Here is a 24,993-nt window from a genome sequence, read left to right on the forward strand (position 1 = left end):
TGCATCATCATGTCGCTGGCTTCCATTGACAATGAATGGTAGACTCGACTGTATCTTTGCGTCTACCCATGTGAAGTGAACGCAACATTGCTCTTCAATATCTCATGAAAAGCAGCAGTTCAGAAACTTTGGTTTAGTTTTTCACTCAGTTGAAATTATTGAACTAAAGTACATTTTGGATATGAAATTTACCATTTGGTCCTTGGTCTCCAGTATAGCCAGGCAGACCATATCCCTTTGAACCTTTGTCACCTTGGTCTCCCCTGTCACCTGTAAGCCACACACATGGTTCTCTCAAGAAGAATGACAACAGAATACCAATACCAAACTAAAATGCGATGCCCCCTGGGACTCAGCTAGTACACAATAACATGCTGTTCAAGTTCATTAATGACCATGTGTGTTACTGAGATCATTGCTAAATAAATCTTTAAAAACACCTTGTAAATATTCTTCAGTTTCACAGGCCTGGCCGGGAAATGTATCATATGTGTGACATCATGCAAAGCTCTTTAACGACAAATTTTTATTTATAATGCGGGAACACACACAAATATACTGTACAGGATTCAATGTTGCTGGACAATGTTTGATTTTAGCACTGCTAGTTTATCACAATCTAATTTGAGTAATGATACGAGGCAGGCACAAAATAAGCACTGGAGAATGAAAAAAAAGGAAGGAAGAAATATGAAGTGGTCTTGCAATTTATGTTTCACACCTGTTTGTCCTGTTTTGCCTAGATCACCAGCCTCTCCATAGAAGCCTGGCTGGCCCACTTCTCCGTCAACGCCATCAAGACCAGAGTCACCCTGACAACACAAATTGTAGTCTTAACCAGCTGAACCCTAGCGTCACTATTCTGGTTTCAACATCAGACTCCACCTTAGCCCATAGCACTTACCATAACATAATATAACGTAATATAGATGACATGATATGTAGACATATGCCAGGGAAAATAGCAGATCTACAAGCTTGGGTATTTTCGGCGAAGTGAATTGGAGTGGACCAAGTATATATAGAGCCCTGGGGGGCCCCGGGCAACTAATTAGATGGGTTTATTGGTGTGTGTGCGTGTGTGCGTGCGTGCGTGCGTGCATGCGTGCGTGCGTGCGTGCGTGCGTGCGTGCGTGCGTGCGTGCGTGCGTGCAGCACAGAACTTGCAATGTAACACTGCAACTCTGGTAATATTCTTTTCTTTGGCATTCGCGACAATCAGCGGTGCACGGTTTAGTTCTCAACTGACAGGTTTCCTATACAAGGACTAATCTAATAAAGTGTATTTTTAAACATCTGAACCTTCACGGACAATTATCAGCCTGAGAGTCTTTGTGATTATAAAGCATGTGTGGGACCTGTATAGGTTCTGCCCCGTGTAATAAATGTGGAAAAGGGTTCCAGGCCAAGGACAGTCTAGATTCTCTCCAAAAACCATTCAACACAGACCAAGTGCCTTGTCTGTGACTTCTTATTTGTCCTCATGGAGACGTGGAAAATCGGAATGCTTTCATTCCAAACTATACTGCCAAATAGTTGAGCTCTCTCAGGCCAGTCCACACTCATGCAACGTGTTAGCATTTTCTTTAGCCAGGGAGGCAGAATCAAATCATGTATAGGGCATACAGTACAGTGCAGGGCGTACAGTAAGGCCTATGTGAAATTAGGTTTAAAAACGTTTTCGGGACGTGTGTCTGCTAAAGGTATACTCCAGGAATATTGTCTGTCACGGAAAACTACTCGGTTTTAACCAATGGATACAATTGTTTTGAAACTCACAGTGGATCCGGGCGGTCCTTTCTGTCCCGGTTTGCCTGGGGCACCCATGGGTACATCGCCGTAGAGGGGACACACGGCTGCACACGTCCTCTTCACTGAGTTGGCAAAGGTGGACATCTGTTCCAACACCACTTGTTTGCAGACCTCGATCACATGTTGAGCAGAGAGGGTCGGGCCCTGCATGTGCAACAAATCAGACATTATCCCATCCATCACCACTGGAACGCAGCCAGCACAGGGACTTGTAACATACAAACATTACAGGTGAACGGGGCATGCTAAACCAAATGGCTGAAAAGCACATGCAACGAGGGGGGGGAGGTTGGTGGAGGAAGTTGGGGGGGTGGTGGAAACTCTGCCAAATTTCCTCAGGGTCATTATGGATTTATAGCCACACAAAATGAAACCCGTGCTGTGAGTAACTAGTAACTACAGACTAATGAGAAATCATTTAAAGGTATTCTTGACACCCCAATTGTTACCAAACTCTGTGTGAATGTATGTGTGCGTGCGTGCGTGCGTGCGTGCCAGTTGCTATAAATAATAATGCTAGTAATTGCTTTGGTGCATGTGCATGTGTGTGATATATTTTATCTGCATATTTTTACACCTTTAATAGTGTTTCAGAGTGAAGCAATTAAAATGCTTTTATTACACCACTACCCTGACAGCCAAGACTTGAAATGATTGTGCAATACGTTTTAAAAGCGGTCAAATATTCTCATTACTGTGGTTTTTCTGGTGGTCCTCGCTCTGGGGTGCTTTAGTCAGCAAACAGGTAAAAATGACTAATCAAATCCTTCTCCAGACATTAAATAGGCAATGTCTCTATCTACAGTACAGTATTGATTTTGTCGACTAAAACTAAGATGAAAAATGTTTGCCGATTTTCACTGACGAAAACTAAATGAAAACTAAGTTACAGTGACTAATACTAAAACTAAATATATTGACAATTTTGTCAACAGATAAAAACTAGACTAAAATGTTAGGGAGGGTCTAGTGGAGAGTAGGCCTAGAACTAAAAGACATGTCATTTTTGGTTGCGCTCGGGTGTTGCGCTCTGAAAATAGCAGATCTACAAGCACACAACACATCGCAGCGTGAATGCGTTGTGAGCTTGTAGATCGGCTATTTTCAGCATGCAATCGAGTGTAAAAAATCTTTTGATATTTAGTCATCTAACACAGGGGTTCTCAACCTGGGGGTCGCGACCACTCGGGGGGGTCCCCAAATTATTTTCAAAAAGAAAAGGAAAAAAAATATATATATATATATTTTGCAACTGAATGGTTGGAAATGGAAATTTAGAGTTTACATAGTACACATAGTGCATGCATAAACTTTCCTTAATGGTTATATCTGATTTCAGTATTTATTTATGATGTATTTTCTCTATTATTATTAAGGTTATTGTAGCGGTCAATTTGTATTGGTGGTGGGGAGGGGGGCGGGGCGGGGGTCGCGAGACATGGCCAAAGCATTTTCGGGGGTTCCCCAGCCAAAAACGTTGAGAGCCCCTGATCTAACACTAAAACATTTCAGATGACTAAAATATGACTAAAACTAAGTGGAATTTTATCAAAATTTGCTCTCAAAATCAACACCTCTATACAGTAGAAGGAAGCTGAATCTTACAATAATACATTGTAACTTACCGGTGGACCAGGTGGGCCCCGAAAACCCTCTGGACCTCCATCACCGCGAACACCTTTGACTCCAACCGTCCCACCAGAGCGCCCAGCCTCGCCGGCTGGACCACGTTTTCCCTGTTTCCCCTGGGGACCCGATTCAGCCCTGTCTCCAGGCTACAGAAAAGGTTAATGCATAATGAACGATGCTATTCAATATCGACCACAGAGTTACAAACTCACCTGAATTTACTGTAGCACCTCCTCCCCTTTTGTGCATGTGTCACTCTGGACACGAGGGTTTGCCAAAATGACTAAACTTGTAATTGTAATAACAACAAGATGTGTCCGGTGGTTCAGCTGTCCAATCTTCAACATTAACTTTGAATAACAGAAGAATGTTGCAGGAAATGTAACTGTCGACAATTCAACTTTGCTGAGCTATATCGGTAGATAAATAGTTACTGGAAAGATTGATTAGGTAGACGGCAAGTTATGCAGGCTTATGTTTGCTGGTTTCATACATTTCTGTGAGAAGCCACGCCCCGTTAGGGTAATCAATGTGAAACACGTTTTTATCAGATTGCATGCATCAATTTTGAAGTTACAGGCCTTTTTTACGTGAAGCCACACACCCCTTTGGACAGTTAGTGTGCTGCTCTGCAGTCTGCACTGCACTGCACTGCACTGCACTGAAACGCGTCTTATTTGTGCAGTCTACAAAGTAAAGCAGCTGGTAGCACAATTTTAAATTGATGTTGCAAGCAACTGTAACTTAGTTGTCTCCACTACACAAGGCAATGACATGTGATGCTTTACTACTTTTAGTTTTGAGTTCACATTTTTGGGGGGCATCCAGGGGCACTTCTCCAAAAACGTAAGCGCCCCGCAATGCAAAAGCAGCATGCAAAAACATAACGTACATTGATTGATAGTTACCGGCAAAAATGGGACTCTTACTCAGTTCTTCCTTGCCTTGCCCCATGATCAAACTTTCCACAAAAGTTGAATATGAATCCAAACAGACAGATGAATTGGGTGAAAACAACCCTGTCCAACTCTTCTGACAGAGCTTCAGAACAAAGGGAGTCTACCAGCGCGCCTCAAGCCTAAAACGGCTGGTCCGGTGCATCAGGAACAAGGACAGATGCAGAAGGAGAGGACACTGGAGCAGCATGGACATTTAAGCCTTTTATTTATTACGTGCTAGTAGGCTATATTTATTATCTTTTATACTAGCACCAAATAAATAAAAGGCTTAAATGTCCAGTGTCATCTCCTCCTTCTGCATCTTTTGATAGAGCCTCTGTTAGTTTAGGGAGTAATCTCTTGAGACGGTTTCAAAGTTCCGACTGAACTAGGGAGTAGCAGAGTTATAAGTAGGTGAATCACTTTCTGAACTATTTTCAAAACCGAGCAGGTTTTAAATAGTTCATGTGTTTATTTGGTGTTGCTGACGGCCAAGCTGTCTAGATAGAATAGTGTTTCCCAAACAACGGGTAGGGATTCATTTTTGGGTCACGGGCCCATTTTTATGGGTCACGAGTAAATGTCATTTTTGATGTTTGTTTCGAGCACTTTAAACAAACATACGTAGAGTAGAGTAGCAGCTAAGTCTATGGATTTTCTAATGTTTGTGTAGAGCAGTGGTTCCCAAACTTTCTCATGTCGAGTACCCCCAAATCGACATTTATTAGTCCGCGGACCCCCATGTAAAAAGATACGCCAGGGACCCCGATAAGACAGCATTTGTGTGGCTCTATAGCAGTGATTTTCAACCATTTTCATTTCAAGGACCCCCAGTTTGACATACATTAGGCTACCGACCCCCATTTAATGGCATTTCGATCTCTGGGACCCCCAATTTATATTGTAAAATCACTGTTAATTTAATAACTCAGAGCGTACAAATGGAACCAAATGGGTCCATTTGGTTACATTCGTATGCTCTCTGAGTTACAGACCCATAAGGGTCCATTTGGTTCATAACTATCTCTAATTTAGCTAGGGACCCCCTGAACCTCCCTCAAGTACCCCTAGGGGTCCCCGGACCCCACTTTGGGAACTACTGGTTTAGAGCACTAAACATGACGCCATGGGGCAGCCAATTAAGTCTATGTACTTTAATGTTAGTTTAGATTACTACCGGTATGTTTGTTTAAAGAAGTGAGGCGCCCCTCACGTCACACAAGTGTGATTTATATACCTATACACTTAGTTAGTGTGGTTGCCTATAGGTAAGCAGACTATTGTTATATGTTATTGCACACCAGTGCAATAACATATTCTATTCTCCCATCCGATTGGCCAGCGATTCGGAACTCTTCCAAAGGCATTTGTGCACTTTGCCCTCATCTTGGACAGTAGGCCTATACGATGACATATATATTCCTATAGAGATAGGCAAACATACTCGCAATTCCGCAGGATTGCATCTTTCTAGTTTTTCAAAAACACGCGCGCAGTCGAGATTTTGGAGCCAGCGGCGATCCCATATCTTCAGAATCTGGGACAAAATGCCATCCTCCAGGAGGACAACGCTCGCCCCCACAGAGCCATGGATCATCATCACAGAGTACCTCCAGAGTGGAGAGGATGGAATGGCCTGCCGTGAGTCCAGACCTCAACCCAATTGAACACTTGTGGGATCAGCTTGCGCGTGCTGTACGTGCTAGAGTGACCAACAGAACCACGTTGGCTGACTTGCAACAATTAAATCCTGGTTGAGGATTTTCCCACAGCAAAATGTGGCTTGGTTGGTGACCAGCATTAGGAGGAGGTGCCAAGCTGTTGTGGCTGTGTATGGATCTTCCACACGCTACTGAGTTCCCCAACACTGAGTGTAACATTTATAAACTGTAAAAATGGCCAATATTTGTTGTTTTTTCCTTTAACTGTGGGAGAGTGCAATCATCCAATCCGCTAAGCAACTCAAAACAAGGGTGAATACCAGCCATTTGCCATTTTGGCAAATTTTTTGGAGGCGCTACCCACACATTTAGCTGTGTTGCTCATTCCAGGAACGCCCGATCCTTACAAGCTATACCTCGTTGTAAAGGTGACTAATCAACGATAAAAACAATATAAAATACAATACCAATTGGTATTCTTAAAGGGGAGAAATAACCGGCAAAAGTTAAGTTTCCGAACTTGTTGTGCTGGTTTTGCGAGACTAGCAGTGCAATGCAGAAGTATTTTCATTTAGAACCATTTAATTAGAGGGGGCCAGAAATTCTTTGCAGCAAACATAATTCAAATCGTTACCAAATTAGGTGATCTCAGGAGTCATGTTACAATGTCAAACAAGTGTCAAACTGTTTTTTGATATTCCAATCTGTTTGCCTGTAATTGCCTATCAACATTATTATTATTATTATTATTAACAAAGAAAGCCATACATAATGATTCATGAACGCAACATCCAATCTCATTGGAATCACATGTAGAGGGACCTCCAAAAGCACAAATGCAAAAAGTTGCAGCGTATGTCATAGAAATGCTATTTCCCCCCACAGCTTCCTGGGGGTCTTGACAGCTGCCTACAACCCACAACTTACACAGCCCTGGGTATAGGCCATCTGGCCTGGCGAAGACATGCATTCCGTCGTCCGGAGCACACTTTTGTAGTTGGTAGCTACATTTTCAGAGTAGAGTAGCTTTCCCCAGGTTTAACTATTAGTAAATCTCACATCAACTGAAGCTCGTAACAGAAACTCATCAAACATCAAAGTCAAACTGAGCGTCAAGAAAATGCATAAAGCTGTACAAGCTTGGCATAAGACAAGCTATGGATCATGGCTCATGTCTCATGGCTCTGGGCATTTACAGTATATACTCAACCAATCAAAGCCACGAGACGACGCCATGTGAGCCACTAGAAATTTCAAGAGGTAGACGCCAAGTGGCTCACAGTCAGCCTGTGAGACGTTCCAAATGATGTCCATGAGCCAAAAAAAAGTCTGGCTTTCAGAGGTTGTCTTAAGCAGTATATAAATTAGGCTTTATGTCCATATCAGCACTATTCTCTAACAATGTGCACTTTTGCAAGTCAATTCATTTCGTTCCACCCATATAATCTCTATTATAGTATTATCTATACTGTATTGTTGCGGAGCATGACACACTAAAATGCCTCTGCTTCATGTGCTGTACCTGTATCAAAGTCAAAGTCACACACGTTACCACAGTGAAATTTGTTCTCCGCATTTGACCCATCTCTTGGATGGCCACGGAGCGGTGAGATGCAGCTGTGCCGCGCTCGGGAATCATTTGATTAGTTGTTTTGACCCCCCAATCCAACCCATTGATGCTGAGTGCCAAGCTGGGAGGCATTGGGTACCATTTTTACAGTCTTTGGTATGATCGAACCCCGACCTCCCAGTTTCAGGGCGGACACTCTAACACTGTCTGGTCAGTGACAAATAAAAGCATCTTGATTCTTGTCTTTTATACTATGGTATGGTGGTGTTGAGCAAGAATTGCTGATCTACAAGCTCACAACACATTGCATCGTGACAAGTTGTGAGCTTGTAGATCTGTCCTTTTCGCTATTTTAGAAGGGGGCCGGAGACAATCACATGCCAAAAATAGAGATGCCAGGTTGAAAGTGGTAATTATCAACAAATGTGTGAACGATACCTGATAGTTTTGCAATGACTAAAGATGCCAGTTTGGTATGGTGGTGATGGTTATGATTGGTATTTCTCTGAGCCCAGTTAGCCCAAGCCCCCAGAATAGCTGGGTAATGTTGAAGTCGTCTCCCTACTGGTCAAAACCTGAAACTGCAGGTGGGCTGGGCCCAGGTTAAATTTATGAATGAATCGTGACGTAGAATGTGACGCAGAGGTACCACAAGAACAGCGTGAGGGCAAGGGGTACTATGATAGGAGCCAACCAATCATATCAACGCTCGAGGGGTACTACCCGGAAGACTTTGTCGTTCTTCCGGGAGCATCACTTCACTTCCATTGAAGTGAATAGTGGGGGGCGGGGCTGTCGCTCCTCAATCCGTTCTCTAGATATATGAGTTAGCCTATAGTGATCATTCAGTAACAGTTAGCAGCCAGGTAGTTAGCTAACAGTCACTCCCTTGAACTGAAGTAAACCACCATAAACTTTAATTCCAGAGAAAAGGTGAAAAGCACACATTATGGAAAGATGTGTGAAGCTCTTTCTGGAGCAAATGTTAAATTACAACTACAGTTTATACATACAGTATATCATTTGTGTTAATTGTTACCATTAAATCCACCAGTGTATCAACTATCAACTGTCATTTCACACAGAAAGCTCTGCAATTTAATGAAAACAATGACATCAAACCTCACCTCTCCTTCAGGTCCCTTCTTTGCTTTGTCTCCCTTGAAAAGAAATACATTGATATTATAAATATATATATTAAAAAAATATATAAAAGGTTTATACATTTATATTTATAGTAAACAAACACATTATATTGAACAGAAGAGTGGATGAACATTTTAAACCCTACCTTTCCACCTTTGACACCCTGGATTCCTTGAATTCCTGTGCTTCCCTGTGCAAGGAATGTGGAAACCAAAAATAATAATGATTAATTATGAATGTATCTTCCATACATTTCCTCTTGTTCAAATAGGACATTCATTGTAAAATAAACAGCCTGTGCCCAAAAACAAAAAAAGCAGAACATAATTTATTCTGCACACCTGTAAAAAGCAGGTGCAGGAGAAAGTGCTTTAGGCCTAAAAGGATCACGAAGGCAGCACTAGGCTTGTTTCATGTGTGACACATGATACATAACCATGACATGATGGCAGGATGTCATCTGTGTCTGTTGGTCTGTGTGGATGGTCGTTTGACCCAAATGTCAACTGCCTAATAAATTAGTCTGCAAGTCACTCTGCAGAAAACCCATAAACTCCCCATAAACCCAGGATGATCCACCATTTAGGCTACATCAGGGGTGCCCAAAATGTAGACCACATGACATGCCCCTAAAATAAATAACAAAAACACAAAACTTCACCTCCTTTTGGCATCTGCTACTTGAATTAAGGTGACTTGATTGATTTGCATGACACCTGGCCTGTAAGCTCCCTTTATGTTGCACTTAAAATGTCAGTAGCATTACGTAAAATAAATAAATCTACTACTTCCATATAGAATGGGAGGAAGACTTTTTTCCCCCACTATGTCCATATTCCAAGTGCGTTTGCTTAGGTCTAGGCCTATTATGTAACGCCAGTGTCTCTGTTCCAAAGAACCCGCTGGGCCGATGGCGCAAACCACATATCTAATGCATATCCACATATCTAATGACAGCGTGTTGCGTGTTCGAATCCTGATGACCTTTGCTGCGTGCCATTCCCTGTCTCACTCTCTCCCTTTTCCTGTATATCTTTATAGAAATTAGATTGTGTGTATGCTAAACTCTTTATCCAAATGACCTAATATTGAAATACAGTATATTGTATGTTTTGGTTTTTTTGGTGACACAATGTGTCACCATGTGATGTGTGCGTGTCAGCTATGTGTGCGTGTCAGCTATTTTTGCTATTGACCAAACGATGAAATATGTAGGGCTGACGTGGTTCATTTGTACAGTGTGTGTGTTTGTACAGATTGTGTGTATGCTAAACTCTTCATCCAAATTACCTAATATTGAAATACAGTATATTGTATGTTTTGTTTTTTTGGTGACACAATGTGTCACCATGTGATGTGTGCGTGTCAGCTATGTGTGCGTGTCAGCTATCAGCTATTTTTCCTATTGACCAAACGATGAAATATGTAGGGCTGACGTGGTTCATTTGTACAGTGTGCCAAAACAAAATAGCCAACTCAAATAAAGGTTCTATAGAGACGATTTGTCTGTGTAATTGGCATGAAGTGCCCTGGCTGTAAACACCAAGAACAAGCCCTGGGGGGGAGTTTGGCACTGGGTCTGACCTCCCCCAGACAGAGAGGAAAAGATTTACCCTGGGAGCAACCATTAGAGGCCCAAACACTGGGTCAGTACCCGTTTCTGGGTTGCAGACCCATTTTCATGGGTCGTGAGTAAATGTCTTCTAACCCTTTCTTACAAAAATATATTTTTTAAAGATTTTCAAAATGACGATTATAAATAATGCATTATAAGGCACTTCTAATGCTTCATATTATAATGACATTATAATTATATTATAATGTGATAATGCAAGTTGTTGATTATAAACATTTATAACGAGTGTTATAAGCAAGGCATAATTGCTGGTGTGCGGTCGAGAAAATAACACCCGACAGGATAATCATTATAATAATAAATATTATAAATCATTATAAATAGGATTATAATGCATTGTAGACCCGGTCTTTAAGGAGGTGTAATTCACTGCCGTTTTCCCCCTTTCTATCTTATATTAATGTTTTGTATTTGTTGATGTATTGTGTTATTTCTATGCTATGATGATTAATTGAATACACAGGACCACAATGGAAACACGTTTTTGTGTTATCCATTTAGCCTGAATGTCTGACTGTACCTAGTGGGGTTTACATTTTGACTAATAAAGTATTCATTCAATAAAAAAACAAAACAAATCCATAACATCCAAACGTAACAAATAGTGAAAATAGCCAGTCTGCAGGTAGATCGGCTATTTTCACTATTTTCTTTAAATAGAGCCGAACTGGTTCATTCATAATGTACATGTGTGCGTTTGGGTCCCAGTAAAAACGTCTGGGTTTCTGAGGCTAGGGTCCCTGGAAGACACCTTAATGTATCTTTTGGGCCTCGAGCTAAAAGTCTCCGCTGCAATGGAGAATCTAAAAAAACACTCTGGAGACCCAAAGTGAATTATCCAATTGTTAGCCGTGCCTCTTCATGGGGGCTGGCTGACATCGCTCTGCTGACAGATGAGTCTGACTGGTTGTGAGATATAGGAGAGCGTTGCTGACATGTGAATCTAGGATGCAACCTGGCGTTGGTAACCCAACCTCACACCGCTGTCAAGTCTGCTGCTCAATACCTGAGCAGCAGGCGGGTAAATCAGTGCAGGTTCATACTCTATACTATGGTTTTTTTTCATGTACATTTGTATTAATTTATTTTGACATCTAGCTGCTCTGGGACTATTCACTAAATCTCCTACAAACGGCACAAAGCATTTCTCTTCTTAGATCAATGTACTTAATGTAAATTCATGTAATGGTGTTTGATTCATGCTATCCTACAATGCAAGATTGTGGCACCACCAGAGTATAATTTATTTTTGAAACCGATAGTGAAAAAGAATGGATTGACGTTACCTTAGGCCCTGTTCTGCCAGGCAGGCCAATATGTCCCTGTGGTGAGTGAGATGACATGGTTTAGTGGTTTGAAGAGAATGAACTTGTATTTCAAAGAGTTTAGAGAATTTATCTGGAACACTCACGGTAGGCCCTGGGGGGCCAATAAATCCAGGTCTTCCTGGCTTCGCCGCAGAACCCTTGTAACCTCTCAGGCCCTAGAGAGTGCAACATTCATTACATTTACCTAAGGGCCTAGTTTATTTTCTGTCCACCGTAGTTTCCCTTGAAGATGGCAAACTACTTTACAGTACGTACACTACGCTTGAGGATGTACTTTATGCTCATCCTCAATGATTGCAGTGCAATGAATGCCTTAAAAGTGACTTACTGTTTTGCCTTGAGGACCCATTTCTCCTGGTGGCCCCTGGGCACCTGTCTCTCCCTTGAAGATAAAGTCACACACGTCAACAAATGAATCGGGAAGGAACGGCAACATTGTATGTCTTTATACATTTAAGAAGGAAACATTTAATCTAAGACTGATATTTTACCTTTGTTCCAATTTTACCACCTCTGCCACCTTGACCTTGCGGTCCTTGATATGCCTGTTCAGAAATTAAAAGGATTAGTACACTTACGGTAGAGTAGATGTTACCCAGAAAAAAAGAAGAAACGTACAGGATAGGATCGGCAGTATATTACAATACCTCTATCCCTGGGTCCCCTTCTCTGCCTGGCAGCCCAGGATCTCCAACGATGCCCTATAAGGAAATGTAAAGTACTGTTTAGTGTAATGCAATGTAAAAGTGTACAATACATACATCATCAACTGAACATTCAAGTGTGACACCGTACAACAAAGCAACTCACCTTTGGCCCACCGGTGCCAAGTTTACCCGTTACTCCTGAGATTCCCTAGTTTTCATAACGTTTGGGAAATAAACAGAGTTATCACAGCGCTATGCAATGTACTGTCAAATGTTTATTATGGCTATTAGTAAAGAATGTGTATATATCAATTTGAAAACCAGAAACCACAAATAAAATGTGAATCATTCCCGAATCACTGTGGTTAAACTTGTACTTACAGGCTTCCCTTTTTCCCCAGCAGATCCCGTATCCCCAGCATCTCCAAAGATACCCTGTCATCACATGGCACATGATATGATGTTATTATATTGTTATAATAGGTATTGTTACTCCTCCAGTGTGTCTCTGGGATCAGCAGTGTATTATTGTATGCTTCCTTATACCGTATCATGCTATAGTTTGTTAGCATGGCTCTTTCTCATAGAATCAGCATCTTTTGCGTTGATACACTTCAGGCCCTTAAAACCCATCGCCAAAATCCAACCACACGTATTAACGTTGTTTATGGAGACAGCGCGTATGCCAAAAACATAGCTCTATTCCACAGTGTTCCTTCACCACATTACATGTTATTTATTTGTTCTGTGTGATTATATGAGGAGCTATTGAAGGTAGTGGATGGTGCTTTAGGAGTGTCTAATCACAGGTTTAAGTATCTCTACGACAGAAAATATGGAATTAGTGGTTACATTTGTGACCCCAAACCAACCTGCTTTCCTTGTCGGCCAGCAGACCCTTCTGGGCTAGTGCGCCCGATTTCACCCTGTAAACGAAGCCATTGTTATTATTAAATTAATGTACGTTAATAATTTCATGAGAGCAAAAGTGCAATTTCCATGACTAATTAAGTAAATACCTTAACTCCCTGGTACCCAGGAATCCCCTCGTATCCTCTTTCGCCTGTATCACCCTTCAAGGAGGACAGACAGTCGAAGTTAGTGACACCAGACTTGTATTATTGCATTATTATTGCATTTATTAATGAGTTAACCAGAGTATGTGAAAGATTAACTCACAACTATTCCTTGTTCTCCGGTCACTCCCAGCTCTCCGGGGGGCCCGCGGACTCCCTTTAATTACAGTCATAATGTCCATATTAAATCCTCTTAGTCAACTTCAAAGTCATGCAAGCTATCCAACGAGCGGCACGGAAATCCAATTAAAAGCAAGAAGGCTCACTAATTGCCTGCTTTACATGCCTATTAATGCTGAGGAACCAGAACAACATAATGTTGCTCTTATGTATACCTGCACACGAGACGTACCGGTATACAATTAGGAAACCTTGAACTAATTACAATAGACGGGGCAAACGAAAGCCTTTGATTTGAAAATACATGTAACCTTAACACAAGGTCAATGTTTACCTTGAAGCCTCCAGCTCCTATTAACCCCTTCAGCCCTTTGGGTCCTCTGTCGCCCTGTTGAAACAGCAGTTCATTAACAATGCAGTTTTGCCAAAGTTATACCACAAAAAAAGGTAAAATAGTGATCGTCTGTGTTTTGAAGCATTACCTCTTGGCCATAGAGTCCTCTCATCCCCCCTTCACCTTTGATTCCCTCTTCCCCCTGAGGAGGTCATGTGATATTGAATGAATACATGTTGAAAGAGCAAACCCAGACACACTGAACTGGAACAAAGAAAGAGCAGGTCGAGCAGCTGTTGTTACCTGAGGGCCCGTCTCGCCAATGTGGCCATAGTCCCCCGTCTTTCCCATGATGCCCTGCAAGACAGTTACATACTGTGTGTAAGTTAAGTTTCAAAAGAAAACTTAATTAGAACAGATAACAGAAACTTAGGTTTAGGTACAGGTACAGGTTTGGTTATAACAGTGTTAATGAGGAAAGTTGAGTATTTATTTATTTTTAAATAATTTCAAATTTCTATCCCAAATGTATGATTGATTATGCCAATGGGCTATATGTATACAAGCCATTTTGGAAAGAACTTGGGATATTTCCCTACTTCCTTCACAGGTGTTACAGATGATACTAATGAAGGCTCTGTTCCATTCTGGTCAGGGTGCTGCTATTGTGCATGTTGGTTCACTGGAAACACTTGCTACACCAGTGGGTCTCAAAGTGTCCTTGAGTGTGATCCAAATGGCCCTGTACAGGTCTGGACCTCTTAGGGGATTCACACTGAGTCCATTTGATTCAAACTTTTCCCGAATACGGTTGCCTGGTCCCTGCCGGCCATGATTCACATTGGCCTTGATTCCTCCGCACCCGAGTACACTTCATTGCATCGTCTGTATCCAATTGGTCCCGATGCGGTCCCGGGAACGGTTGGGTGATCTGCTCCAAGGAATGGTACGCAGCATTCACACTACCACAACATCTGCCAAGTGGTCCCGAGTGTGCATCTGGGACCATAGTGTGAATCCCCCAAGTCTGAGAGTGTACAAATGGAACACTCTCAGAGTTATGGGGGTCCTTGAAATGAAAGTTTGAGAACCACTGACGGAACACTAAATGGAACAGAGCGTAATTATTATCATCGGTAACACCTGTGAAGGAAGTAGGGAAGGGGCCTGGAAGTAGGAAGAGTTATTCTGTGTGCATAGAGCCCATTGTGACAATTCTGTGGTCCCTGCCACTGCTGACCCCTGCTGGCTGGACATGCGGAGTGTGTGCGCACAATCACATGCCACCTTCGACATACACATGATGTCGCCAGCCGCTTATTTCCCCCTGACAGTTAGGAATATCCCCGGGAGGACATAACGCATGTCGAGGAACATGCAGAAACCGTATTTAGCTGCTCAACTTAACAAAAAGGCATTCATGAAACCACACCAAACCCATGCGTAAAGCATAACCTTACTATGAGCTGAACCAGCTGGAAGCTATGCCTATCCATATGAATACAGGGCGGCAGTGGCTCAGGGGTAGAGTGGATGGAAAAGCAGCCAGATGGCTGACTGAGGTTCCCAGTTCGATCCCGGGCTCCCACAGAGTTAGTGTTGAAGTGCTCCTTGAGCAAGATGTTGAACCCCTAATTGCTCCTGATGTGCAGGTTGGTGCCTTGCATGGTTTCCTCCGCCATCAGTGTATGAATTTGTGTGTGAATGTAATTAAAGGTCCTATGATTTGTCACATATATTGCTGTATGCGAGATTTGTTCTCCGCATTTGACCCATCTCTTGGAGGGGTGAGCTTCAGGTGTGCCGTGCTCAGGAATCATTTGTAGTTGAACTAACTTTGGTGTGTGACCCGGCCGGGGATCGAACCCTGACACTCTAACCACAAGGCCACTGAGCTGGTAATACACAATCTATGTAAAGCGCTTTGGATAAAAGCGCTATATAAATGCAGCATTTACCATTGCGACTAAACATCCACTACCTTTTGGATAAACTAGTCCAAACAGAACAGCCGTCCCTTTTGCATGGTAAATGGTAAAATGGTAAATGGTGCATTTAGGGCGGCTGTGGCTCAGGAGGTAGAGCAGGTCGTCCAATGATCCCTGGGTCGGCGGTTCGAATCCCGGCTCCTCCTGTCCACATGTCGAAGTGTCCTTGGGCAAGACACTGAACCCTACATTGCCTCCAATGAGTCGGTCGGTGTAAGCTTGCCACCATTGGTGTGTGAATGTGGGAAGTGAGGACGCTGGCGTCAACTGTTCGCCGCTTCACCTCCCAATGTATGAATGAATGAACCATTGTAAAGCGCTTTGAGCACTTGGAAAAGCGCTATAAAAATGCAATTCATTATTATTATTATTATTTATATAGCGCCTTTATCCAAGGCGCTTTACATAGGGTTCGAACTGCCATCCAGCCACTCTACCCCTGAGCCTGGACAGTATGGACACTAACCTCCTCATTAATACAAGGGGATGCGTTTGCATGTTGGTCAGTGAACAGTATTATTATACTTAATTGATGGTGTTGCACAGCACAAATAGCGGTTCTACAAGCTCGTAACACATTGCATTGCGGAATGTGTTGGGGGCTTGTAGATTCGCTGTATCAGCTATGTTCGTCAATGATTGATAATTTACGACAATTTCCGCATGACAACGACATGCCCAAAATAGGCAGGGATTTTAAACAAGAACGTCTCTACACTGTGAGTTCATTCAACCATCTAACCTAAGATTCCTTTGAAAAAAGTCAACGTGTAAGCGGTTAACCGCAGAGATGGCCAGCAAACATGGCGAGAAGCATGGCCATGAACTTTACGACGTTTCTTTAAGGCAGCAACGGGGGTCAGGCGAGGAGGGAAAAAGGGCCACCCGCGAACCAGGACGGGCCAGTTCATATATCAGAGCCAGGAAATGCCCTCCTTCGAGATGCCAGCAGGGTGGAGATAAACATGTTCAGACGCCGTGATTCACATGCTGGCAGACGGTCAGAAATCTACTGAGTTACAGAAGACAGATGTTTACTCCCACATGAGCATGGGCTACAATTCAACACATGTGCAGGCTATGTGGCATGCACGGATCTGGAATAATACTCTGCGCGTGTGTGTGTGTGTGTGTGTGTGTGTGTGTGTGTGTGTGTGTGTGTGTGTGTGTGTGTGTGTGTGTGTGTGTGTGTGTGTGTGTGTGTGTGTGTGTGTGTGTGCGCGTGCGTGCGTGCGTGTTTGCACGCATGGGCAACTTAGGGGATTTCCCTGTTAAACGCAAGGGCAATGTTAAATGCCAAGCCATCACTTAAAAGACCATCCTCTTAAATGCTCTGCAGAGAACATGCTCTCTGGATTACTTTTAAAAGATATTAAGTTATGCGCTGACATACTGTAGGTTTGAGAACTGAACATCGAATAAATAAGTTAGTTAAAGCTCTCCACTGGAAAAAACTGTGCCTTTTGGCTAAGGCATGGAAATGTGGTTATGTTTGCAGACAGATATCTATATACAATTACTATCACGTTTTATAATTGAATTGGTCATTATAACAGCCACGATCCTCTTCACACTGCATTAACGAGCATTGACTACCTTAATGCAAAAATATAACAATATGAATTAGTTTAATAACAAACAAATTTCACATTATGTCGAGTACAGTACAACACTGGACATTTTGAGTTCTATTAAACAGTTTGCTGTGTGTGTGTGTGTGTGTGTGTGTGTGTGTGTGTGTGTGTGTGTGTGTGTGTGTGTGTGTGTGTGTGTGTGTGTGTGTGTGTGTGTGTGTGTGTGTGTGTGTGTGTGCGAGTATGTGTGTGGGATTCATTACAATTGGCTCTGTGTATTCAAATGGAAAATTGAAACCATAAGAAATCCTGTGATCCTGTGCCATTTTTGATCTAAATCTGATGTTCTAAACTAGGTCCTGCGCTCAAAGATGTAAATGAGCCTTTCAGAAGTCAAAAAAACTAATTTATTATTGCACTCATTTTGGTCCATGTTTCTCTTGGCTCTCCCCCAAATCTGTTGCATATGTTACATCAGTTTTCAAAATATGAGCAGAGCCTCTGTGTTTACTATCGCTGAGCGGAGTAGTGCCGTCCAGATCCGTTTCCATCCCGCCGTCTCTGGGTTATGTTCCCTCTGCCATTTTCCACAACTTCCCCGCTGTCTCACGAGCGAGACTTTTACAATTTCATTGACTCGCAACTCAGTTTAACCCTTCCTCGCTCAAGTCAACTAGCAGCACGGGGGCTACACAGCTCTCCATGTAGCCTACTTTAAAGCCGCTCAACACACAAGCTGGCAAAGAGGGGTGTATTGTGTCGGCTCAGGGGAGGGGAAATTACTTTTCTGCATTCACCCGCAGCAAATGGCTCGCTCAGATGGCTTTTTGACGAGCGCTCGGCGGGGAGCTGTTAGGGTTAAGTGTCTTGCTCGGAGACACTTCGGCACTCAGTCGGCCGAGGGTCGAATCGGTGACCTTCTGATTACCATGCCGCCTCTTTACCCGCTGCGGTAAAGCGACCCCCCCCCCCCCCCCAAAAAAAAAAGCACACATACAGTACTGTGTCCTATAGCAGCTCAGCGTTTTCCCTCATTAAATACAATTCAGCTGTAAAATGTGATCTGACAGAGTGTTTATGCGTTCGTACCCAGTTTCCATGTCTTCCTGGTTCTCCTGTGTTTCCTGGAAGCCCTCTGTGACCCTAAACCACGGAGACAAAAACACGTTACAGTGACTGGAGGACCACGGCTAGACCCATGAGGATGATTAGCCAGCCTTTATCGCAACGAGGGGCCGTATTCACCTTTGACCCCGAAGGTCCCTGGATCCCAGGCTGTCCATGCATACACTTGCAGTTCGGTCCTCCTGCGGTCAGGCCGATCTCTGCATAGCCTCCACACTGCAATCAAGCCATCAAACAATCAATCGCCATACATTGATCGACTATTTTCACTATTCATCGTATGATTAAGTATATAGGCCAGGGCATAGCAGTGGTGGCCATTTTATGGTGCCACAGATAGCATTTATTTTTCCTGATTTCTGAAAATATTTATATAAATGAATGTAAGCCTGGAACCTTAAGCCATCCAGGGTCCTGGTGAATCATTTGATTACGTGGAGAAAAAACAGGATTTGAATATGTTATTATATTATATAGCCTATATTTAATAAACTCAGTTTTGTTGTGGTTTTCAAATTCAGAGAATCAAAATGTTTTATGGTTCACCAAGAGGTTTCTAGGCTTAAAATAATTTACGGTATATAAATACTTTTGGGAAATCTCTATGGGAAAAATTAATAGGTTTTCAAACTGTGGCACAACAAAATGGCTGCCACTGCTATGCCCTGGCTATTGGGGCTTGTTAGTCCCGGTGAATGATAGCTAAAGTCAGATAAATGCATATTTTGCAGTGGTTTGATGACTCACCACACTGGAGAGTTCACAACAGCCCTCTGAGTACGCCTGCTCAGGGTCACAGGACACGTCCATCTGCTGCAGGTCAAGCTGAGAACACAGGTTTCAATACCGTACATGACAACATAGTGGTGTAAAGCAGTGGTTCCCAAACTTTTTCATGTCAAGGACCCCCAAATTGACAGTAATTAGCCCGCGGACCCCCATTTGAAGAGATTATTTTTTTACAGCTCTAGCAGTGATCCTCAACCCGTTTAATTTCAAGGATCCCCAGTTTGACATGCATTAGTCAAACTATTGAAAATAGCAGATATACAAGCTCATAATGCAATGCATTGTAAGCTTGTATAAGCTCTTGCTATTTTCAAATGATTTTTATACATTTGAAAACTTGAAATGGGACATTCTGCATAATGAGTACTTTCTACTTTTGATACATTAAGTACATTTTGATGCCAATACCTTTGCACTTTTACTCAAGTACATTTTGAATTCCGGACTTTCACTTGTAACAGAATATTTCTATATTGCAGTATTGATACTTTTACTCGTAAAATGAAACGCTTAGGTTATAAACATAAAGGAATTAATACACATTTGGAGAAGAAATCATGGATGTCATACTGCATGGACTTACAGTCACTGAGCCACGGCCCACGGCCCTCTTAACGATAGAGGTGTACCCCTGGCGGATGACCGGTCGGGGGTCATCGATGGTCTCCACGCTGACCTCGGTGCAGTCCACCAGCAGCCTCACCTGGCCGCCGCGCACGCTCAGCGCCAGCTTGTGCCACTGGCCGTCGAACAGCGTCTCCACGCCGTGGAAGGTCCTCAGCATCTGGGTGCCGCTGGGGCCCGTGTAGAAGAAGTCCAGCGACCGCGTGTCGCCCTGGAAACGCAGGCCCACCTGATCGCGGCCCTCGGGGTCGCTCACCTGCCACAGGTTCCACGACCTCTTCGCCGTGTCCTTGGTCACTTTGAACGTGGCGATTATGGAGTAGTCGGAGGGCAGGCCGTCTGGGTACACGTCACTGTGGAGAGACATTCATAAAGGATTTAAGTTAGATTAAGTAAATGTTCCCAGAGGGCAATTTGTTTTATAGTCCAACACAGTAAAGTAGCCTAATCATAATAGCATAGCATTCTAGTGTTTATAGTGTTTACGGATAAATATTTTTTAGACGGATGATAGAGGTTCTTAATTTAATTATGATCCTAGATGATCCTAGTTTGCATTTTGCATGCAAACTTTCTTATTGTAAATCGCTCTGGATTAAGAGCATCTGCTAAATGCCTACATTGTAAATTGATAAATAATACAATACAATGCAGGATCCATATCATCTACTACTATGCAATAACTCATGGGCAAAGGAACAAATATAATAAAGAAGAAAAGAACATGCAATGACATCTGGGGTTATGGTTTGTTTTAAAAAAACAATAGCAGATGGAACAAATGACAATCACTATCTCTTAGTGACACCTTTGGGAAAACCAAACCTCCGCTCTGATGGCAGCATCTGGAACTCAACATGTAAAAGATGTTGAGGGTCCAAAATGATGGTCTGTGCTTTTGAGATAACACTTACTTCAAAGGCGAGCAGTGAACAACAGTAAATATATGGCTCTTGCATCAACAAGACAATGAACCGAAGAGTTCTGTTAGCCTGGTAGACCATCCCGGTCGCGGAATTCACATTAAATGTGAATTCTGTGACTGGGATGGTCTACCAGGCTAGGGTTTTGTCATGAAATAGGGTTGAGTTGCTTATTAGGGAATGAACACAGGCATAGTTTCTCAGTAGTAAGGCTTTAAATGTCCCACAAGACAGCGAGGCTGGTACCACATCTTTCTTTGTAATAAGGCTTCTCTTAATTTGCTTTCTTTTATTGCCTGGGAGCAACGACATTCAACACCATTTTGTGTTTATTTGACTTGCACTTGATTTACAGTAATGCATTATTTCCCACTACATACACAAGCATCACTCGTTTGTCATGCAGACAAGGTTCACTGAGGACATCCACACAAATGGAAAAGACAAAACAAAAGACTGATTAATGACGCTCCGTGCCTCCCGGGCAGCAAGAGAGACATCAGCATGCCATGAAGATGTAAACATAATGAATCGTCTTATGCCAATGAAGAATCAATGCACATGATGCAGGGCAAATGGAAAGTGCCATCTTCTTACCCACTGTGTTAAATTAAGTAAAAAATAAAAAAACGTGTATACAACATTTAATTACTTGTACATTTTGCCAAACTGTTGTAAATAGGTAATACAAGGATGGAGTGTGCACTCCATTAATTATGGCGACTGAAACAAACCTGTGGTCCTCTCTATGGTCTGAAAGTCGACTGAAGAAGGCTCAGATTCAGTGTAAACGGCCCACGTCAAAAACCCTACTTGGAAATAAACATTGCGGATGGATGGGAGGCAATGAAGATATTGGCCAAAACCTCATCATTGGCAAAGTAAAGGGGAAAGATTAGCTTAGGTTAGCCACTTAATCCCTCTAAACGTCCTTGTACAACCGAGTAGCATATATATCTACAAGCCCACAACATTGTATGTGCTGTACTTTCAAGCTTGTAGATCTTCAATTACAAAAATGTATTCATTAAAAAAGTAATGCCTATAATTACATGGAGGCGAGGCTTTGTGTGTGTGTGTGTGTGTGTGTGTGTGTGTGTGGTGTGTGTGTGTGTGTGGGGGGGGGGGGGTTAAGTGCCTTGCTCAAGGACACTTCAACACGTACACTTGGGCTAGCATGGAGGCGAACCGCTGACCTTCTGATGAAGTATTCAAATAAAAAATTCGGAATGCAAAATTTAGTCCGGAATGCAAAATTGACTTTACAAAATGTACATAAAGTACCAAAAGTAAAAGTCATTATGCAGAATGTCTCATTTTAAGTTTTCAAGTGCATATAAAGATCTTTTGAAAAGACGCATTGTGAACTGTATTATAGGGCTGAAGTGGTTAATGTATGTAATAATAATACAAATCTACAAAGTAACTACTAACATAAAGTTTTCAAATAATTGTAGTGGAGTAAATGTACAATATTTGCCTCAGATGTAATGGAGTAGAAGTAGAATTGGAAATACTCTAGTAAAGTAGAAATACCTCAAAATGGTACAGTACTTAAGTAAATGTACTTTCCACCACTGGTCCACTCAGCTACTCAGAAGCCTTTATTTGCAATACATGTAAACATGTTAGGAATTTGTTTGGGTATAGTACAGTTACAGAGTGCAGTTACCACAGCCATGGACGGTGCTGCTGTACGTTAGGACACCCACATTATGGATAGCAGGTTGAAAGTGATTAGTTGCACAATATCTTGTTTTAAACCTTTGCATAGTTGACATGATGAAACATGACACATCAGGGCTCTTTAACATGTTTCAGGCTAAGGACAAAACAGGGACCTCCACTACCGTCCTAGGCTATATTGGATTCATGTTAAATGTGTGTTTTCAGACATTTACATGGGTGAATGGGTGAATGCACAATCCATGTAGAGCGCTTTGGATAAAAGCGCAATATAAATGCATCATTTACCATTTAACGACTTAAACACAAACACACCTATCGCACAAAGATTTGGCAGCCCCCCTGCAGCATCTCTGAGGACCCTCTAGGGGGCCCTTGTTGAAGACCACTGCACTACATTGATTTGTCAATAAATGAGAATGAAGATGATTGTAATGTCCATGTGAGTGGGCTCATGCAGTCACAGTACCTCATGGTCTTACGTAGGTGGATAGAAGGGTTGACGCGGTAAGCCACGGCCTCGGGTTCTGATCCGTTCACTCTCTTGACACCTCTCGACTCAGATACACGGAACTGCTCCAGGAGATCAAAACCTCACAGCAAAAAACACTGAGCTTAGTTTCACATTTCTTTGACGTGTGAAAATGTTATAAATTAGATTAGTATAAAGGGGGACGAATGATTTCTAAATCATAAATCATCAGCAGCAAAGGAGTCAGTGACATTTAAAATATTTATGAGGTCCCATGAATTAACTGTGTGATTATACCGTTAATAGTTTGAGAACACATTAGATTTGCATGAGATCAGGTGATGACATCAAGGTCTTCTCTTTGAGGTCCTGAAGGGGGTGGTCAAATGATGACACTAACAGCTGAACATGTATCATGAGTCAATGCTGACATCTGCTGGGCATACTATGGTACAACATTGATTCACCATATGTGGCATCAGCCTGGTAAATGCAGGTAATTTCATTTGTATATACCTACTACATCTGGTTAGCCACAAGGTATACTGTAGCCATGTTTAAAGGTCTGTCTTTCATGCAATAAGGAAAATAACAGTGTTTTTAATTAAAGTTAAAAGGTGTGAAGAAGACTTACTTGGTAACTTTTGGCACTGGGTCACTTCCCAGATGGAAAGAAGTACACAGAACACCAGCATTTGTTTAATGGCCGGCATTTTCAAATTCTGATAGTCAGGAGTTATAAGGGCCTGCAACAATAATTTGAATAAATCACATTTTAAATCCATCCATCCATCGTTTACTACAAAACTATAAAACTGAAATTTCTGTTTTGAGACTGAAGAACCAGGAAAAAGACCATTCATGATGTACACATTAGTTGAATTAAAATTTATAATAACATTTTGGGAAAAGAAATGGGAAGGGAATCTAAAAACCCTGTCGTGATGAGAAACATCTTATAAAACAAATCCCTTATTCAATTCAAAGTACATTCCTGGAAGAAATGACACCCCGTCATACATTCACCAGGAAACTTTGACAACTAAGGCGACCGTTATGATACATATTTAGCTTTTCTTCCACCCAATAGCTTTTCAAAAAATGTAATCACTAAAATGTACCATATACCTGTACATAAATCAAAAAGTATGCAATCGACAATATGCTTCAATAAATTAAAGGGATCATACTATATATATATATATATTAAACACAATCAACACAAATCAAATAGTCATTGGACATTTGATTACACACTCGACATCAGAACAAAGCCAAATATCTCATCATCCTTTTTCTGCTGTCATCACAAAAGTCTTCATTCGTACGCTGTTCAAAGAACCTGAGAAATACTCACATATTATTACTCCTAAAGGAGACTGCAGATGGATGTTTTACAGTCGCTGCAGTGGTGATACAGTATATCCAATTCTAAAGTGTCATCCCGGGGCCAGTCTTTGAGCTGAACAGGAGGTCCATTCAAGCCAGACGTCTTGGGTCCCTGGGGGAACCTGACCCTGGATCTCCACTCCACCTTTGGCCCCCAGGGGATCTGGCCTCTCCCACAGGTTAGTTCATATCCAGTCAAACCGTCTCACTATAAGGTAGCAAAGTCCAGCAACAAGATATTTCATGTGTAGAAAGTAACAGGGCGGCGGAGAATAGCAGGCCATTCATTTTGACATGCACATGTCTTTTATTGTGAGAAGGGGGAAAATAGAAGCAAAGGCCTGGATGCTTATGCAAGGTAGTTTATCTACTTTCAACCAGGCGTGGCTACTTTGGGTGTCATTTAAAGGTGAACATTTTCAAAAATACAAAATAAAAAGGTTCAAAATAGCCAGTCTACAAGCTCACACATTGTAAGCCTGCAGATCGGCAATTATTTGTTTGTGCGATACCATTGTACAACAAA

The 24,993-nt window shown here is 42.1% G+C and overlaps 2 protein-coding genes across 2 annotated transcripts in view; one reads left to right on the top strand and one right to left on the bottom strand.

Moving 5' to 3' along the window:
• fam83b (family with sequence similarity 83 member B) overlaps nucleotides 1-24,993 on the top strand; it is a 360,421-nt gene that overhangs the window by 289,802 nt on the left and 45,626 nt on the right. The gene's annotated exons all lie outside the window — the stretch shown is intronic.
• The window catches only part of LOC306930709 (uncharacterized protein), a gene marked incomplete at its 5' end in the record, with an annotated part of 28,069 nt that overhangs the window by 1,431 nt on the left and 1,645 nt on the right, over nucleotides 1-24,993 (bottom strand). Inside the window, 23 exons of the mRNA XM_079511803.1 lie at nucleotides 193-270; nucleotides 722-812; nucleotides 1,780-1,956; nucleotides 3,438-3,587; nucleotides 8,902-8,946; nucleotides 11,679-11,714; nucleotides 11,804-11,875; nucleotides 12,049-12,102; nucleotides 12,212-12,265; nucleotides 12,368-12,421; nucleotides 12,531-12,575; nucleotides 12,749-12,802; nucleotides 13,240-13,293; nucleotides 13,387-13,440; nucleotides 13,547-13,600; nucleotides 13,898-13,951; nucleotides 14,046-14,099; nucleotides 14,201-14,254; nucleotides 18,549-18,602; nucleotides 18,705-18,800; nucleotides 19,332-19,409; nucleotides 19,957-20,350; nucleotides 23,076-23,199. Coding sequence (XP_079367929.1) covers nucleotides 193-270; nucleotides 722-812; nucleotides 1,780-1,956; nucleotides 3,438-3,587; nucleotides 8,902-8,946; nucleotides 11,679-11,714; nucleotides 11,804-11,875; nucleotides 12,049-12,102; nucleotides 12,212-12,265; nucleotides 12,368-12,421; nucleotides 12,531-12,575; nucleotides 12,749-12,802; nucleotides 13,240-13,293; nucleotides 13,387-13,440; nucleotides 13,547-13,600; nucleotides 13,898-13,951; nucleotides 14,046-14,099; nucleotides 14,201-14,254; nucleotides 18,549-18,602; nucleotides 18,705-18,800; nucleotides 19,332-19,409; nucleotides 19,957-20,350; nucleotides 23,076-23,199 — 1,980 coding nt within the window. The remainder of the gene's footprint in view (nucleotides 1-192; nucleotides 271-721; nucleotides 813-1,779; nucleotides 1,957-3,437; nucleotides 3,588-8,901; nucleotides 8,947-11,678; nucleotides 11,715-11,803; nucleotides 11,876-12,048; nucleotides 12,103-12,211; nucleotides 12,266-12,367; nucleotides 12,422-12,530; nucleotides 12,576-12,748; nucleotides 12,803-13,239; nucleotides 13,294-13,386; nucleotides 13,441-13,546; nucleotides 13,601-13,897; nucleotides 13,952-14,045; nucleotides 14,100-14,200; nucleotides 14,255-18,548; nucleotides 18,603-18,704; nucleotides 18,801-19,331; nucleotides 19,410-19,956; nucleotides 20,351-23,075; nucleotides 23,200-24,993) is intronic.

This window comes from Electrona antarctica (assembly GCF_951216825.1).
Source record: "Electrona antarctica genome assembly, chromosome: 10".
Classification (NCBI taxonomy): Eukaryota; Metazoa; Chordata; class Actinopteri; order Myctophiformes; family Myctophidae; genus Electrona; species Electrona antarctica.